Source organism: Mesoplodon bidens (assembly GCF_964165515.1).
Source record: "Mesoplodon bidens genome assembly, chromosome: 2".
In the NCBI taxonomy this organism is placed as follows: domain Eukaryota; kingdom Metazoa; phylum Chordata; class Mammalia; order Artiodactyla; family Ziphiidae; genus Mesoplodon; species Mesoplodon bidens.
The window spans coordinates 2,014,251-2,029,633 of record NC_138177.1 but is presented as its reverse complement, the minus strand read 5'-3'; the positions used below and the strand labels follow the sequence as shown (position 1 = coordinate 2,029,633).

The following is a 15,383-nucleotide window of genomic DNA, read 5'->3' as shown; positions in this document are numbered from 1 at the left end:
GCGTGGCCCAGAGTGGGGTGAAGACAGCCTCCTGGGTTTGTTCCGAAGCTCTGAGCTAAGCTGGGGAGAAGGGCGAGTGTGACTCCAGCGGGGCTGAAACGACACTGAAAGTCAGAAGCCTTACAAGGCTGGCTCTAGTTGGGGAAACGGAGAAGCTCAGAGAGGTGAGGTGACTGCCCAAGGCTGCACAGCCACTCAGGGAAGAACCAGGACTAGAACCCGACCTCTGGTACCCCTGCCCAGTGATCCTGGTCACACTGTCACAGGAAGGGACCCTGGCCACTGTAGGCAACAGAGTTTCATCTGATCGCTGCTGTCAGAGGTTTTACAAAATCATCACACCAACTATTATTTACTCATTTTTAATGAACTACCTTTTAAATTTCAGTGCATTCATTTTGAGAAGAAACTTTGTATCAGTAACTTGAGAGAAAAACAAAAGTATCCTTTGCCATAAAAGAAGGCTTACCATAATTTAGAATCAATAATAATAAATAGAATGAAAACAAATCATTGTTTAATTCCAAATGGGTAAGGCTTTTTTTCTTTCTGCTCAGAAAGGGAGGTTGGCAGATGTTAAAGACACATTCTGGCACCAACCTGGACCTTCTCCTCACGGTAATCAAAGTGAAAGAGAAGGAATTTTCTGTGAGCCTCAGCGCTACGTACTGGCTGTGCCCTTAAATGCCCTAAAGTCACCTCACGACTGCCGATGGAGCCTGGCCCACACTTGGGGGGGTTCTGGGTCGTAAGCTCATCATGCAGGGTAATTTTCCCACAGCTGGTCCAGCGGGTCAGGAAGAGCCGAGGGCCAAGGAGAAGGGTGACCAGGTGGCGCCCCCTCCCCTCACCGGTGACTGCCGTGTGCCCAGCTGAAGGCCTTTTTGAATGGAGCATTTAGATATTTTCTTTTCTTTTTCTTTTTTTTAATATTTATTTATTTAGGCCACGCCAGGTCTTAGTGGTGGCATGCGGGATCTTCGTTGTGGCATGTTTCTTGGTTTTTTTTTTTTAGTTGTGGCATGCAAACTCTTAGGTGCAGCATACATGTGGGATCTAGTTCCCCAGCCAGGGATGGAACCTGGGCCCCCTGCATTGGGAGCGCAGAGCCTTACCCACTGGACCACCAGGGAAATCCCTTGAATGGAGCATTTAAAGATGAGGATTCCGGCCAAGGTCTGTGGCCCTCTGTACTAACCCAGGGCCTGCTGGGCACCAAGCCCTGCAGGATCAATTGCTCCTGGGGAGGGTTGGCAGGAGACCCCAGGCTCTCCCGATCTCCCTGCAGCCCTGAGCAGCTCTGGGAGGCCCACAGAGCTGGGGGAAGGGCGAGGTGCCATGGGCAGAGGCCTGGAGGGAGCTGGGGGCCTCGGGACAGGCCCTTCTCCTCCCTCTGACTGTCCCCGAGGCTGGGAGGGAGGTGGCTCAGCTTCTAGATCCCCAAGAAGCTCAGAAGACTCGGCTCATTGCAGGAGACTCCGGGCTCGGCCTCAGTCAGCAGTCTTGACGTGATGTCCTGATCTCTCAGGGCAGCTTGTGTGCACCAGTAACAAGCATGGGTGCAGGACATGGGGGCCCGCACTCACTCCTCCATGCCCTCCCTCTCGAGACACCCCCACCCCGGCCAGCCCTGCTGTGATCACAGGCCGCCTCGCCCGTAGGCGTCTCTCGGGACAGAGGGCCTTCCAGCTGGGCTCTGTGGGCAGTAGAGCCTTATCACGTGTCACACAGCCGTTCAGCCGCACTCTTCTTAAACGTTTCCCACCATCAGCCAAAGAGGAGGAGCAGGCATCTCTTGTGTCTGGGGCTCTGGGGAGGGGTTTCTAGGTGATGGGCCAGCGAGTAGCCCAAGGTGGTGGTGGAGCCTGTCCTGCAGAAGCTCTGGGCCATTTAGACTTCACTCATGTCACCAGACTCTGGTGGCCAAGTGGCTGGAGGACGAACACCGGGAAGGTCGGAGGCCTGGGTCCTGGTTCAGGGTCTACCCCATCTTAGCCTCAAGTTCTCCAAGCTTAAGAGGTGCTCCCAGAATACAGACGCTGCTGCCTGTCCTGGTACCTCCTCGGCTAGGCGGAGGACGGAGGCTGTGAGTTTCCAGCAAGAGGATGAATGGGAGGGCTCTTTACAAACTGTGAAGTACCAGGCCTGCTATGGGGTTCTTAGGATAAGCTCAAGGCACTTCCAAAGACCTACCCGCCTGAGTCCACCCCCAGCCAAGTGGTGTGTGTCCCACACAGGCAGATGTGCACGTGGAGTGTGTGTGTTTGCGCACGTGGAGTGTGTGTGTGTGCACGTGGAGTGTGTGTGTATGCACATGCACACAGACTCATCTTCCAGTCGGGGCTGTGTCACCAAGCCCTGGAGGGCCCAGCCAATCGTCCCTTCCTTCCTGTGAAATTTTTGGCTGTCTCCTCAGTGGGAGTGGGTTTCTCACCAAGGAGTCTCCAAGGAGCTCTTTTTTGGCCAAGGAAGAATCTGCTCCTCAGGAAGTTGCCGTCTTGCAGCGTCTGGCCCTCCTTTTACGGCTGGCAAGTGCCTCCAGGCTCAGGGCTCGGGTGGCAGTTCAGGGGCACCCCCAGTCTCCCTGCACAAGGTGGGGTGCCTGGCCCAGCGGGAGCTCCCTGACCCTCAGGTCCGCTGCCTCAGGAAGCGGGCACTTCCTCGAGGTTCCGGGAGTTCTTTCACGTGGGAACCTTGGAGGGGCCCTCACCTCCCCAGGATGAACCATCACGGGGAAGAAGGGGTCGGCCTCTGGGTTCACAAGGGACTACAGAACACAGGGCTCCTGGTGGGCAGGAGGACCGGGCCTCGGACACTTCTGAGCCCGAGAGAGGTGGCCAAGGTGCAGGCATCCTTTGCCTCTTGGGACTGTTGAAAGCTGCCTCTGAAAGGCAGACACCTGCCAGTGGGTACTTCCCAAAGTGAAGCCTGAGGTTTCCACAAAGGAAACCTGAGGTCCTTGTCGCACAAACCCATCCTGGCGGGTCAGGAGCTGAGAAAAGCCCACATCTCAGGTGTGCAGGGGGAGAGGTCCAAGAACAGAGTTTCAGGAAATAGTTTCTCCCACAGTTTAGTGATGAAACAGGGAGCAGGATGTGAAGGCAGAGCTGGGTGCTGGGTGCTGGGTGCTGGAGCTGGGTGCTGGGTGCTGGAGCTGGGAGCTGGAGCTGGGTGCTGGAGCTGGGTGCTGGGTGCTGGAGCTGGGAGCTGGGTGCTGGAGCTGGGTGCTGGAGCTGGGAGCTGGGTGCTGGAGCTGGGAGCTGGGTGCTGGGTGCTGGAGCTGGGTGCTGGAGCTGGGAGCTGGGTGCTGGGTGCTGGAGCTGGGAGCTGGGTGCTGGAGCTGGGAGCTGGAGCTGGGTGCTGGGTGCTGGGTGCTGGGTGCTGGAGCTGGGTGCTGGAGCTGGGAGCTGGGAGCTGGGTGCTGGGAGCTGGGAGCTGGGTGCTGGGTGCTGGAGCTGGGAGCTGGGTGCTGGAGCTGGGAGCTGGAGCTGGGTGCTGGAGCTGGGAGCTGGGTGCTGGAGCTGGGAGCTGGAGCTGGGTGCTGGAGCTGGGAGCTGGAGCTGGGTGCTGGAGCTGGGAGCTGGGTGCTGGAGCTGGGTGCTGGAGCTGGGAGCTGGAGCTGGGTGCTGGAGCTGGGTGCTGGAGCTGGGAGCTGGGTGCGGGAGCTGGGAGCTGGAGCTGGGTGCTGGAGCTGGGAGCTGGGAGCTGGAGCTGGGTGCTGGAGCTGGGAGCTGGAGCTGGGAGCTGGGAGCTGGGTGCTGGAGCTGGGAGCTGGGTGCTGGAGCTGGGAGCTGGGAGCTGGGTGCTGGAGCTGGGAGCTGGGTGCTGGAGCTAGGAGCTGGGTGCTGGAGCTGGGAGCTGGATGCTGGAGCTGGGAGCTGGGTGCTGGAGCTGGGTGCTGGGTGCTGGAGCTGGGAGCTGGGTGCTGGAGCTGGGAGCTGGGAGCTGGGTGCTGGGTGCTGGAGCTGGGAGCTGGGTGCTGAGCTGGAAGTGGGGTCCTAGAGCTGGATGCTGGAGCTGGGTGTGGAGCTGGGAGCTGAATGCTAGAGCTTTGCTGGGTGCTGGAGCTGGGAGTGGGATCCTGGAGGTGGGTGCTAGAGCTGGGAGCTGGAGCTGGGTGCTGGAGCTGGGTGCTGAGCTGGAAGTGAGGTCCTAGAGCTGGATGCTGGAGCTGGGTGTGGAGCTGGGAGCTGGATGCTAGAGCTGTGCTGGGTGCTGGAGCTGGGAGTGGGATCCTGGAGGTGGGTGCTAGAGCTGGGAGCTGGAGCTGGGTGCTGGAGCTGGGAGCTGGGTGCTGGATGCTGGAACTGGGTGCTTGGTGCTGGAGGTGGGTGCTGGATGCTGGAGCAGCTGGGTGCTGGAACTGGCACCGTTGTTTTTTCAGACATCACGTCACGGAGACCAGCTCTCGGCAAGGTGCTGGGGCACACAAACGCACTTTGTGCCCCCCGTTCCCGCCCTGTCGCCAGTAGCAGCAGGAGCCACGGTGGGCCTGACCCTTGCCCCCGGCCTGAGAGGCAGACTTGGAGCCTGGAGCCCAGGAGGTCAGGTGGCTTCTTTCCCCAGAGTTGTGACCTCTGTCCCTAGAGAGAGCAGCACCTCCATGAAAGACCCACAGGCTACAGCCTGGAGCGTCATAGGCGCTTTTCTACTTGGGCTTCATGGTCCAGATACTTCAGAAAACTTTTCTGAATTACCCACGACAGTTCTTACTCCTGCCCTGGTCGCTGGGAGTTCAGTCCTGACCCTACAAGGTTATAAGGGATGTGCCATTATTTACCAGCTCCCTGGTGAAACCTCTACTCTCAGAATGAACGTCAAAACTTTCTTCTTTTTCATATTAAAAACATTCAGGTGATAAAAGATGCCCAGCCCCCGGCATTGAATTTCAGTTTCAGATTTCTGTGGTGCCTCCCCTGAGCCTGGGAGCCGGGCCTCCATCAGTGTTGTCCAGTTCGCAAGCCGGGGTCCCCCCGGGTGGGCACTGCTGGTCACTGGGTGCAGGTGACGGACTGTCGGGGGCAGCTCCCCCCGCCCTGAGGGACGGCCTGGCCGGGGTGCCCACAGAGCCTCCTCCGGGCCCACACGGCAGGGCCTCTGAGCCGAGGGGCTGCTCCGTCTGTCCTCCACGCTCCGCACGAAGCCGCGTGCCAGGGGAGGAGGGGAGGGCGGGCCCAGGGCGGGACCCCTGCTCCTAACCAGAGAGGGAGTGGTGCCCGGGGGGGTGCGAGGACCGGCACTCCCCCCGGCCAAGGTCCCACCTTTGGTGACTCAGGCCCGTGGTTACCACGCTGATGCAAACTGCCGAGCAAGCAGCCGCCCCATGCCCGGGGGAGCCCCTCACACCCTGGGCCCTAAGTTTCCCCCCCCGGGAGCCCTTGCTGGGAGGGGACCTGTGCCCTCCAGACCCCCCGGGGCCACCACGCAGCGTGGGAAGACCCCCTGCTGCGGTGCCATCTCAACCGCACCCCCAGGGGGAGGGAGGCTTGCTGTCTGCCTGCTGCGCCGGGGGCCCGGCTGGGTGCTGAGTGGGGTGGCAGGTGCAGGGAAATGGCCGATGGGGTCTGTCCCTGAGGCGTCTGTAATCCGGATCCTTTCTCAGGAGCCCCCTCCCTGGGCCACGAGGGTGAGGACCCCGTGAAGTGGCCCACGCGCTGGCTCTCACGGGAGGGCATTGGACGTGACTCTGAGCGCACCTGGGCAGGAGGGTCTGGGCGTGTCCGCCCAGAACAGGTTTGTCCAGCCCTGCCTGCCTGGTGAAGCTTGGTTTCAGAAAGGGCTCATCAGCAGACACAGACCCTCTTTTCATCCGGGCCCGCCTGGCGCGCCCCTGGCTGCTGCAGACCGAGTGGGGCTTGTGGGGGGCCGCCCGCACTCAGTGCTTTGAGGCCCTGGGTCCTGGGCTTCTGTTGCTTTACTTTGGCCCAGTCGCCCTGTAGGACCGGCTTCCTTGCCTGCAAATGAGAGGGTTGGCCTCTGCGAGCTTGCTGACTTCGGGAGGGATAGAAAGAGAGATTACATTGAGGGCCCAGGGCGGGGTGAGGGCACTCAGTGGGCGGCAAAATCCCCCTTTTCCACAAAGGAAGGGGAGAGGGAGAGAAAATGGGTTATAAGACCAAAGTCACTAGCAGAGCAGGGCGGGGCTCCGGGAGGCTCCCTGGATGGTTCCAGGTGCTGAAATGTATCTCTCTGGACACACTGCCCAGGCGTCCCTGAGGCTGCCCGGCCCAGCCTGCTCTCTGGCTGAGGGGTCGGCTGTGCTCCCGGGAAATTAAGTGTCTAGCCTCTGGCATGTTTTGATCCATGGGCCATCCCACCCGAGGCCAGAGTTTCCCAAGGAAGCATGAGATGACCAGACCACAGGGTGCGTGTGTGTGTGTGTGTGTGTGTGTGTGAGTGTGTGAGACTGTCCTTTGTTGCCACAGCAGAGGATGCTGCCAGCAGATGACTCTCTGAGCGTGGGAGTGGGTCCCGGCCTGGCCAGCACCATCCCGTGCTGCCTTTCTCCCTGGTCTAGTCCGGCGGCTGCTCAGGATCCACAAGGCAGCGTTTGGAAGCGTGTGGGGTGTTCTCACTGGTCAGAGTGGCTGTGAGGTGTTACTGGTATTTAGGGCCTGGGGGCCAGGGCACCAGACCTCCCACATTGCTTGGGGCATCCTATACAGTGAAGAATTGTCTGGCCTGAAGGCCGACATCGCCCATGTGAAGAAACACCAGGCCGTTTCTTCATAAAGCCACCCATCTGGGTGGACCAGTCTCCTCTGTTTTTCTGAAACCCATGGAGGCTGTTCTGTGGCCGTGGGGTGAGAGCAGCCTGGGCCCAGGAAGCCAGCGTGCACCCCTTTCCCAGGCCGCCCTGGCTGCCTGGATTCCTCCCCCTTCCTGTGCCCACCCGGCAGCTCCTTCGGCAAGACCCAGAGGCGGCCACCCTGTCCCCAGTCTGAGCGTCAGAGGGACACTTACATCATGCTCTGTGCTAAGCGCCTCTCAAACATCCGTGCACCGAATTCTCCCAACGGCCCTGCACACCGGGCACAATGATGCCACTTTACCAATGAAGAAACCAAGACGCACAAGCCCAGGGCTGCTTATCGGGCAGTTGACATGGGCGGAGCTCAGCCCAGGCCATCTGGCTCCTGAGTCTGTGTTCTTGGCCCCCGAGACTCCCTCTGCTGCAGAAGTCTCAGCCCACCGAGCCCACAATGCCCCTGTCATTTCAGGCGGATAGAAGAAAAGGGGCAAAGGGCACAGGCATCAGCTAGGCCACGGGCTGCCTGCTCTGGGAGGGCTTGTCTGCGCCTTGGAGGGGAGCCCAGGCCCCCTGTGCGCTAGGAGGGGATGGTGCCCGGCCGAGAGGAGCCCTTGCTCACGCTTGTCAAAGTGACAGCAAAGGTCCTGAGGGCGGGAGAGTTGTCCACAGCTGGCTTGGCCACCGCCAGCCCGCCAGCAGGCCGTGCCACAGGAACCAGGTGGGGTGCACGATGCGGCTGTGGCTGAGAAATGCTGCCCCGCAGGGCCGCTGCCTCCCCCCATACCTGCCCTCCCGCAGCACAGCCGGCACCCCGGCCCCTGTGGGCAGCGCCCCCCGACCCCTGGCCAGGGCAGGAGAGCAAGCCCTGAGCTTCGTCAGCAGGACGGCATGTGCGCTGGGTTTGGGCCAGGGAAGCGTGTGGCCTCTCTGGCGTCACAGTCTGGGGTGACGACCAGGAGTATCATCACTGAGGACCAGGGGGGCCCAGCCTTCCCTCCACGGCGCCGTGTCATCTTCCTCCCCCAGAGGAGGGTGGGGTGTGGCCGCCAGCCTGAGGCCTGGAGGCCTAGTTGCGTGTTTCTCGTGTTTCTCGTGTGCCGTGCAGGCTGCCCACTGAGGATGGCCAGACGGCGGCCACCCCGCTGGTCTCTACCTCTTCTTGTCCCTTTGTGCCCACCCTGCCCCACACACCAGTTCCCTTTGGAGTTGGCTGGCTTGACCCAGTTTGGGGGTGAATGCCTTGCCCGCCTGAGTGCATAGCTGCCCGCGTGGGTGGAGCTGACCAGAGCACCTTGGCCAAGGTTGACAGTGGGTGGCTTCTGAGTGCTGGGTGTCACTGCTGATGGAAGGTGACCCACAGGCGGTCTCCTGCTCCAAAGGCTTTCCCTGCAGAGAGGGACGGGGCCCGGCCAAAGGCCGGTGGCTAGATCTGGAGTGGAGGGGAGTTCCCAGCCGCCCGGCGACTCCCCTGTGTGTGGGCACTTACACACACGCGCGCACACACACACACATGCACACACGCACACACATGCACACACACATACACGTACATGCACACACGCGCACACACATGCACACGCACACACACACGCTCACTCACGGGGTGGGGCGGGCAGGCTCTGGGCTGCTGGACTGGCCCCAGCTCATCCTGGCAAAGCTGAGTCCCAGGTCAGCACCTGTGCGGAGACATTTTCTCAGGCTGCATGTTGATCCTCTAGTCTCGGGACAAGTCAGAGCAGGCAGACCCACCACCCGTGAGCTCCTGGGAAAGCTCCTTGGACAGCCCTGTGAGGGCTTCGCCCCCACCAAGTCTCCGGCTTTGCAGGCTCTTCCCAGGGCACCTGACTCCCCAGCTGGGCTCACGCAGAGCCCTGGGGGTGCCTCATTATTATAAGTTTCCTGCTGGATTGAGCCTTGCCCACCTCTCCCCTGCTGCCAGCCTGATGGCACAGCCTAGGAGGCCGCCCTGCACCCCTGCTGCAGCCCCGGGCTGGCCTCCATGGGTGCAGGAGGCCCAGGGAGCAGTATATTTTCCCCCTCTGGCCTTCGAGGGGTCCCCCTAGAATGCCTCTTGCCATTTGCTTCTTGGCTTGGCAGACAGGAGGCAAAGATGGGGAGTTTAGCAGAGAAATAACAGTGGAAAGAAGTTCTGGCCAGAGTAGGAGAAATTTCCCTGTGCGGAGTACAGGCGGCCAAGGCGATCAGGAGCTGCTGGTGTCTGGGAAGTGCACGGGGCGGCAGGGCGAGGGCCTGGGGGCTTGCGTTCAAGTCCCACTGTTGCCCTGCCCTCTGTAGGAAGGCCCCCTCTCCTCCCTGGACCTCTGACTGCCTTCCTGGACCGGGCCCACTGGGACCGGATCAGTGGCTGTCAAACTTTTTTGGCTACAACGCACAGTATGAAGTACATTTTACATGATAGCCCAGTCCTTTCTACCTGCACTGCACTCTGATATTTTTTATTCCAGTGTATATTGTTCAATCCCATTTAAAAAAAAAAGATGGTCACAGTCTGCTAAAGTGATTTCATAATCCATAATGGGTCACAGCCTGCAGTTTGAAAAGTAGTCTGAGATGCTGGCCAAGGTTCCCTCCACACCAGACGTCCCGGGATTCTCTGAGCATCATCACGGGGGCAGCCGGGGGCTGAATCCCGAGGCCGGCTGGACCCAGGATCCCGGGTTGGGACTCTCGGCTGAGCCTCTCTCCCCTTCTCTGGCCAGATCTACAATGGGACCCTTAAGCGGGAGGCAGGCAACAGGCGCTTCAGCTCCTACAGCCAGATGGGGAGCTGGGGCCAGCAGTACCCCCGCAGCAGCTGCAATCCCCCTGGCGCCGGCAGCGACATCTGCTTCATGCAGAAGATCAAGGCCAGCCGCAGCGAGCCCGACCTCTACTGCGACCCCCGCGGCACCCTGCGCAAGGGCACGCTGGGCGGCAAGGGCTCCAAGACCGCCCAGAACCGCTACAGCATCTACAGCACCTGCAGCGGCCAGAAGGGGGTCAAGAAGTACCCGGTATGCCCGCCCTCCTGTAGCTCCAAGCAGGACCCCGTGTGCATTCACCCCATCTGCTGCACCAAGGACCAGTCCTTCAGCCACTCAAGGGCCAGCTCCAAGTGAGTGTCACTCGGCGGGGCGGGGGCGCGTGTGGGGCATGGGAGACAGACCGTTAGCCTGGGAAGGTCTCAGCCTGGAGACACTGAACAAACCTGTCGAGTGTGTGAGTTTTCAAGGGTCACAGGTAATGAACAAGCAGAGGAGAAAAGCTAGCTGGGCCAGCAGTTCTCAAAGTGTGCTCCTCTGGCCAGTAGCCTCAGCATCACCGGGGAACTTGTGAGAAACACTCCTGTCAGGCCCTCCCAGACCTCCAGCTCAGAAACCCTGGGAAGGGCCCGCAGTGTGTGCGTTACCAGCCTGCAGGAGACGGAGACCCTGCCAGGGTTTGAGAATCCCTGGGCTTGGGTGTGTAAACCTCTCCCCACATTGTGAAATAGCAAAGGCATGTGCCCTGGGGTCAGCAATGGGAAGGAGCTGGGTCCATCTTACAGGGCAAAAGACATAAAACTGGTAAGATCTAGTGCCAGGGGTGGGAATGCAGGAGATGGAGTGGGAGTCCTATAGAGAGCCCTGGGCACAGGGTGGCTTGGGGATGGCTGCGGTGTCTCGAGGGTCTTGAGGCCCCTGCCCTCCAGGGCTCAGAGCCCCATGGACCTCGGAGCTGTCCTCTGTCACCACTGAGTGGTCCTTTATTCATGTATTTGACATTCACTGAGCGTGTGTGGTCTGTGGTCAGAGCGGGGAGACAGCCATGAAGAGAACGACAGCCCAGGGCTATCCTGCAGCTGCAGGATTAACCCCCTGCCATGGAGCCCACGAGCCTTGCAATCTTCATCTGTCACCCTCAGAGCCCTTCCAGGCTAGAACCTGAGGAGAAACAGGCACAGAGACATTAGGTAGCTCGCCCAAGACCACACAGCCGAGGCCACACCCTGTGCCCTCCCCTACTCGCCACGCTGTCCTGATCATAAGCAGAACCGTTATAAAGCCGGCCCTCTCCTGGCTACTCAAAGGCCGTCAGGGGTATTTAGGATGCTCCAGAGAACTAAGAAGCCTCTCTCCATGGACAGGGCAGCGCCTGGCCCTGGCTCATTGCCCCAGACTGGAGGCCCCAAGAGGACAGGGTCAGGTGAGCCATGGAGGGCGTGAGTGACAGGCCATTTGGAGGTGACGTTTGACTGGCAGATTCTGGGCGACAATCTCTCAGGATGGGGGAGACTGGGGAGCTCTGCCCCATGGGTGATCCTTCCAGAAACGGAGTCGGGCACCCGCTATGGAAAGGCATGAGGCTGGTACCCATGAGGAGTGTTTCTCCCTCTAGAAATGCTGGGAAGATTTCTAGGGGGGGAGGGCTGGGTGCCAGGAAGGAGCTGTCCCCGCTGTCTTGTGGGACCCAGGACACGGGCAGCTGGGGAGGCAGCCTGTAGTCAGCACCCTGGGAGCTGGTGTGGGTCCTGGAAGAGAGGTTTCCTTTCCCTGGGAAGACAGTGGGTCTTCAGTGGGTCACGGGGGTGGTGAGGGGAAGGGATAGAGACGCCCCTGAGCCCTGATCAGGGCACAGTGCAGAGAGCAGTCTTGCTGGAGCAGACCCACGTTTTAGGGCTAGAGAGTGTGCAGGACACAGCAGAGCCAGACTATTGGGTTAGAACATGATTGTTCTAGTTTTGTGGCTCAGAAAAGCTGATTATCGTCCATTTAGTGTGGTTCGACCTGACACGTGCCCTTGGATATCAGTTTAAGCAGTTTGAACTTGAACTTGCAGTATGAGAAGCTGCTGATGGGGACAACACAGTGAACAGAGCGTTAAGACTGCTCATCTGGGAAAGGGGTGTAACATTTTGGGTGGGAGTGCTCGGAGAAGACACCAGCTGCGGGGGTCTCACTGCAGTCCCAGTGAGAATGACCGTGGTCAGAAGGAAGGCAGTGGCCATGAGGACGGAAGAAGGAGTAGGTGTGAGAATTGTTGTGTTAGAAGAATTAGCTAGACTTAGAAATGAAGGGAGGAGAGAGAGATGGATGCGTGGATGAGTGGGGGGGTGGGTGGATGGACGGATGGATGAATGGAGAGAAGATGGGTGGATGATGGATGGATGGATGGATGGGTGATGGAGGGATGGAGGGAAGGAGGGAAGGAAGATGGATGGATGGATGGAGGGATGGGTAGATGCCTAGATAAATGGGTAATGGATGGATGGAGAGAAGATGGATAAATGGATAGATGGATGGATAAATGGATATGTGGATGGAGGGAAGATGGATGGATGATGGAGGGAGGGAAGGAAGATGGCAGGGCATGGATAAATGGACAGGCCCCCAGCCATTCTCTTCCATGTTCCCAGTACCAGGCACAGACATGAGAGATGGCAGAGTGGGTGGAGAGCTTCCCCTCAGGAATAGAGCGGAGCTTTTTCTCAGGGCAGAGGTAACTTGCTGCTTGGACATGAACCCATGACAGGGCCTCGTCCCAGCAAGTGTTCACGGTGGGGTGAGCCTTCCCCCTCCTCTGGAGGAGCTGTCCACAGCGGGGCCTGGGGCTGCCTCATTCTGGCTCTCGGGCATGCAAGGGGGATTCCAAGCCCCCGTAACCCTCCCACACCCCACACCGCCCGTCCCCACAGGATCTGCAGCGAGGACATTGAGTGCGTCGGGCTGACCATCCCCAAGGCCGTGCAGTACCTGAGCTCCCAGGACAAGAAGTGCCAGGCCATCGGGGCCTATTACATCCAGCACACCTGCTTCCAGAATGAGTCTGCCAAGCAGCAGGTAAGTGGCCTGGGCAGGGCCTGGGCGGGGCAGCCTGACCCTGCACTTGAGCTGGTGGCGGCATTTGCCGTTGGCTCCTTCTCCCCCCAGCCCAGCTGCCTGCGGCCAGGAGTGGGCCTGGCACTGCCCGAGATCAGAACGGGCATCTTAACCCTCTGTGGGAGCACAGCCCCTGGTGGAGGGGACGCCACTCGGCCACGTTTCCTCTGTTGGTTGTGGAAGAGACACTTGGTGACGGCCACGGGTTCCAAAGAGACCCCTGCTCAGATTCCACCAAGGAGGGACGTCTTCCTCCACTTCAGCTTCCTCCCCCTACCCCTGTCTCTGTTTCGGTCTCTCGTCTGTCTCTGTCTCTATGTCTCTCTCTGCCTGTGTCTCTCTATGTCTTTGTTTCTGTCTCTTTGTCTTTCTCTCTGTCTCTGTTTCTCTTTCTCTCTGTCTCTGTCTCTCTCTGTTTCTCTCTCTCTTTCTCGGTTTCTGTCTCTGTCTCTGTCCCTCCGTGGTGCCATCCTCTCTCACCAGGCTTCTGTGGTGGAGAACAGGGCTGTCTGTGCCTCTAAGCGTGGCTGGCAGGAAGGACTCATCAAGTCCTCCGCTGTCAGCCCGAGGGTGCAGTCCCGTGAATGCATTTCCTAGAGTGGGCAGGGTCCGTCTGCATCCAGTTCCTGCTGTATGAGGAGGCGTTTCCATGGGGGTCTCCCCGTCTTAGGGCTCTGAAGTGTGTTTCCATGCGTGTTCCCGTCTGGTCCTCACACCAGGCTCCCGAGGTGGAGAGCAGGGCTGGGGAGGAGGGCCTCAGGGAGTCCCAGCTAGGGTGCGAGAGAGCTGGTGGCTAAGTCCTGCCTTTGCTCCGCGTCTGGCCGGTCACCCTCCCTCTGCGCTGCGTGTTTATTTCGGCCGCCCTGCGTGTTTCGGCCGGGGTGAAGCTGCTCCAAGTGGAGGGTCGTCAGCCCGGCCTCACCGTCCTGCCCGGCGCTGGGCGCCCTGTCCCGCAGGTGTACCAGCTGGGCGGCATCTGCAAGCTGGTGGACCTTCTCCGCAGCCCCAACCAGAACGTGCAGCAGGCCGCGGCCGGGGCCCTGCGCAACCTGGTGTTCCGTAACACCACGAACAAGCTGGAGACTCAGAGGCAGGGCGGCATCCGCGAGGCCGTCAGCCTCCTGAGGAAGACCAGCTGCACGGAGATCCAGAAGCAGCTGACTGGTGGGGAGCCCGGCCACAGAGAGTGGGGCGGCTGGGAGGCGCTGGGGCGGCCACAGCCCAGGACAGGGTGGGGCGTGGGCGGCCTCAGGCTGACACCCCAGGAGTCCCATGGGACCAGTGCTGGCCAGGTGGGTCGTGTCCAGCTGGTGACCCTGGGTATTGTGTCCCTCCATCCATCCGTCCATCCACCATCTGTGTGTGAGGGATAGAGGGCGGGGGTGGAGCGTTGGTGTCCAGGCAGGACCCGTACTCAGCAGACCCTGGGATTTGCAGGTGAAGGGGAGAGAGCAGGGCAACAGGTCTTCAGCGCCTGTATCCAAGGCTTGTGCCAGCAAGCGCTCAGGGTGGGGACACAGGGCACAGAAGTCACCGAGGAGACCTTGAGTGGGACAGGGAAGATGGGACCACATACAGAGCAACAGTAAGAGTCTCTGGGCTGACTTTTGGGTGGAAAACAGAGACGGTGGGAAGATTCTGAGCATTTGTATCAGAAAACACTGATGAGTCAGACGTGTTTTGATCAGCTTCCCTACGTGTAACTTTGACCTGCACAGGGAATTCTAGACGCTCTGCCCTCAAGAGCCTGCCGTCTAGTTGAGACGTGGGCAGGTGGGCTCACGGGATGCTCAGATGACAGAGGCCCGTCCGGGAGGTGGTGTCCAGCCGGGGGTGGCACTGGGTCCCTGGTCTTCCTGACCCTGGCGGTCCCCACCCCCAGGGCTGCTCTGGAACCTGTCCTCCACCGACGAGCTAAAGGAGGAGCTGGTCTCGGAGGCCCTGCCCGTCCTGGCTGACCGGGTCATCATCCCGTTCTCCGGCTGGTGCGACGGCAACAGCAACGTGCCCCGGGAAGCCGTGGACGCTGAGGTCTTCTTCAACGCCACCGGCTGCCTGAGGTGAGGGCGGGGAGCGCAGCCCGGCTCAGCCCAGGCTCAGCGGGGCAGGGGGCCGACACCAGCCTGGCCTCCTGGGCCAACTCCCAGACGTGGCTGCGTCCCAGCTTCCCTGGGCCTGGTGGAGGCTCAGGACCCCAGCACCTCTGCTGAGGGGGTCTTCCTTAGGAATCTGAGTGGAAATGCTTGGATCTGAAGAGCTGAACTGGCTCAGCTGTTTCCCCTTCTCCCACCCCACAAAACGTGCCTTTCTTGTGCTGTCTTGAAGAGCATTTTTAGACACAGGTCTGCTGATGGGCTCCCGGCTGGGGTGTGAACAGCATCTGCCGTATTCCTCGGCGTGAAGGTGGCACTGCTCTGCCCAGAGTTCCCTGAGTTCTGCCCCAGGGTGTGGCAAAGGCCCTGGAGGCTGTTGGCGGAGGGACCTAGGCGTGCTGCTTCCAGGGGGGTGGGCAGTATGGAGGTGGAACTGTGGAGCAGACCCCCCAAAGGGTCACACCTCACTCTGACGGGGTTCGTCTTCCCCAGCTCCTGGGAGCCCCAGAACAGGGGTACACTTGGCTTGGGCTCCTCCCTCCCCGCCTCTGGCGGCAGCCTCTGGGGAGCAGAGAGGCTAGGCAGAGGCAGAGCCGGGGTGCTCGAGGACCTTGTGGGGTGGCAGCGGTCACACCTCCCCTGCACCAGGCAGAGGGGCCCAGACTGCCCGGGTGGGAGAGA

At 60.4% G+C, this 15,383-nt stretch overlaps 1 protein-coding gene across 1 annotated transcript in view; it reads left to right on the top strand.

The window, feature by feature from the left end:
• Positions 1–15,383, top strand: part of PKP1 (plakophilin 1) — a 43,536-nt gene that overhangs the window by 17,692 nt on the left and 10,461 nt on the right. The window contains exons 3-6 of the mRNA XM_081225418.1: positions 9,472–9,866; positions 12,426–12,570; positions 13,566–13,773; positions 14,492–14,669. Coding sequence (XP_081081544.1) covers positions 9,472–9,866; positions 12,426–12,570; positions 13,566–13,773; positions 14,492–14,669 — 926 coding nt within the window. The remainder of the gene's footprint in view (positions 1–9,471; positions 9,867–12,425; positions 12,571–13,565; positions 13,774–14,491; positions 14,670–15,383) is intronic.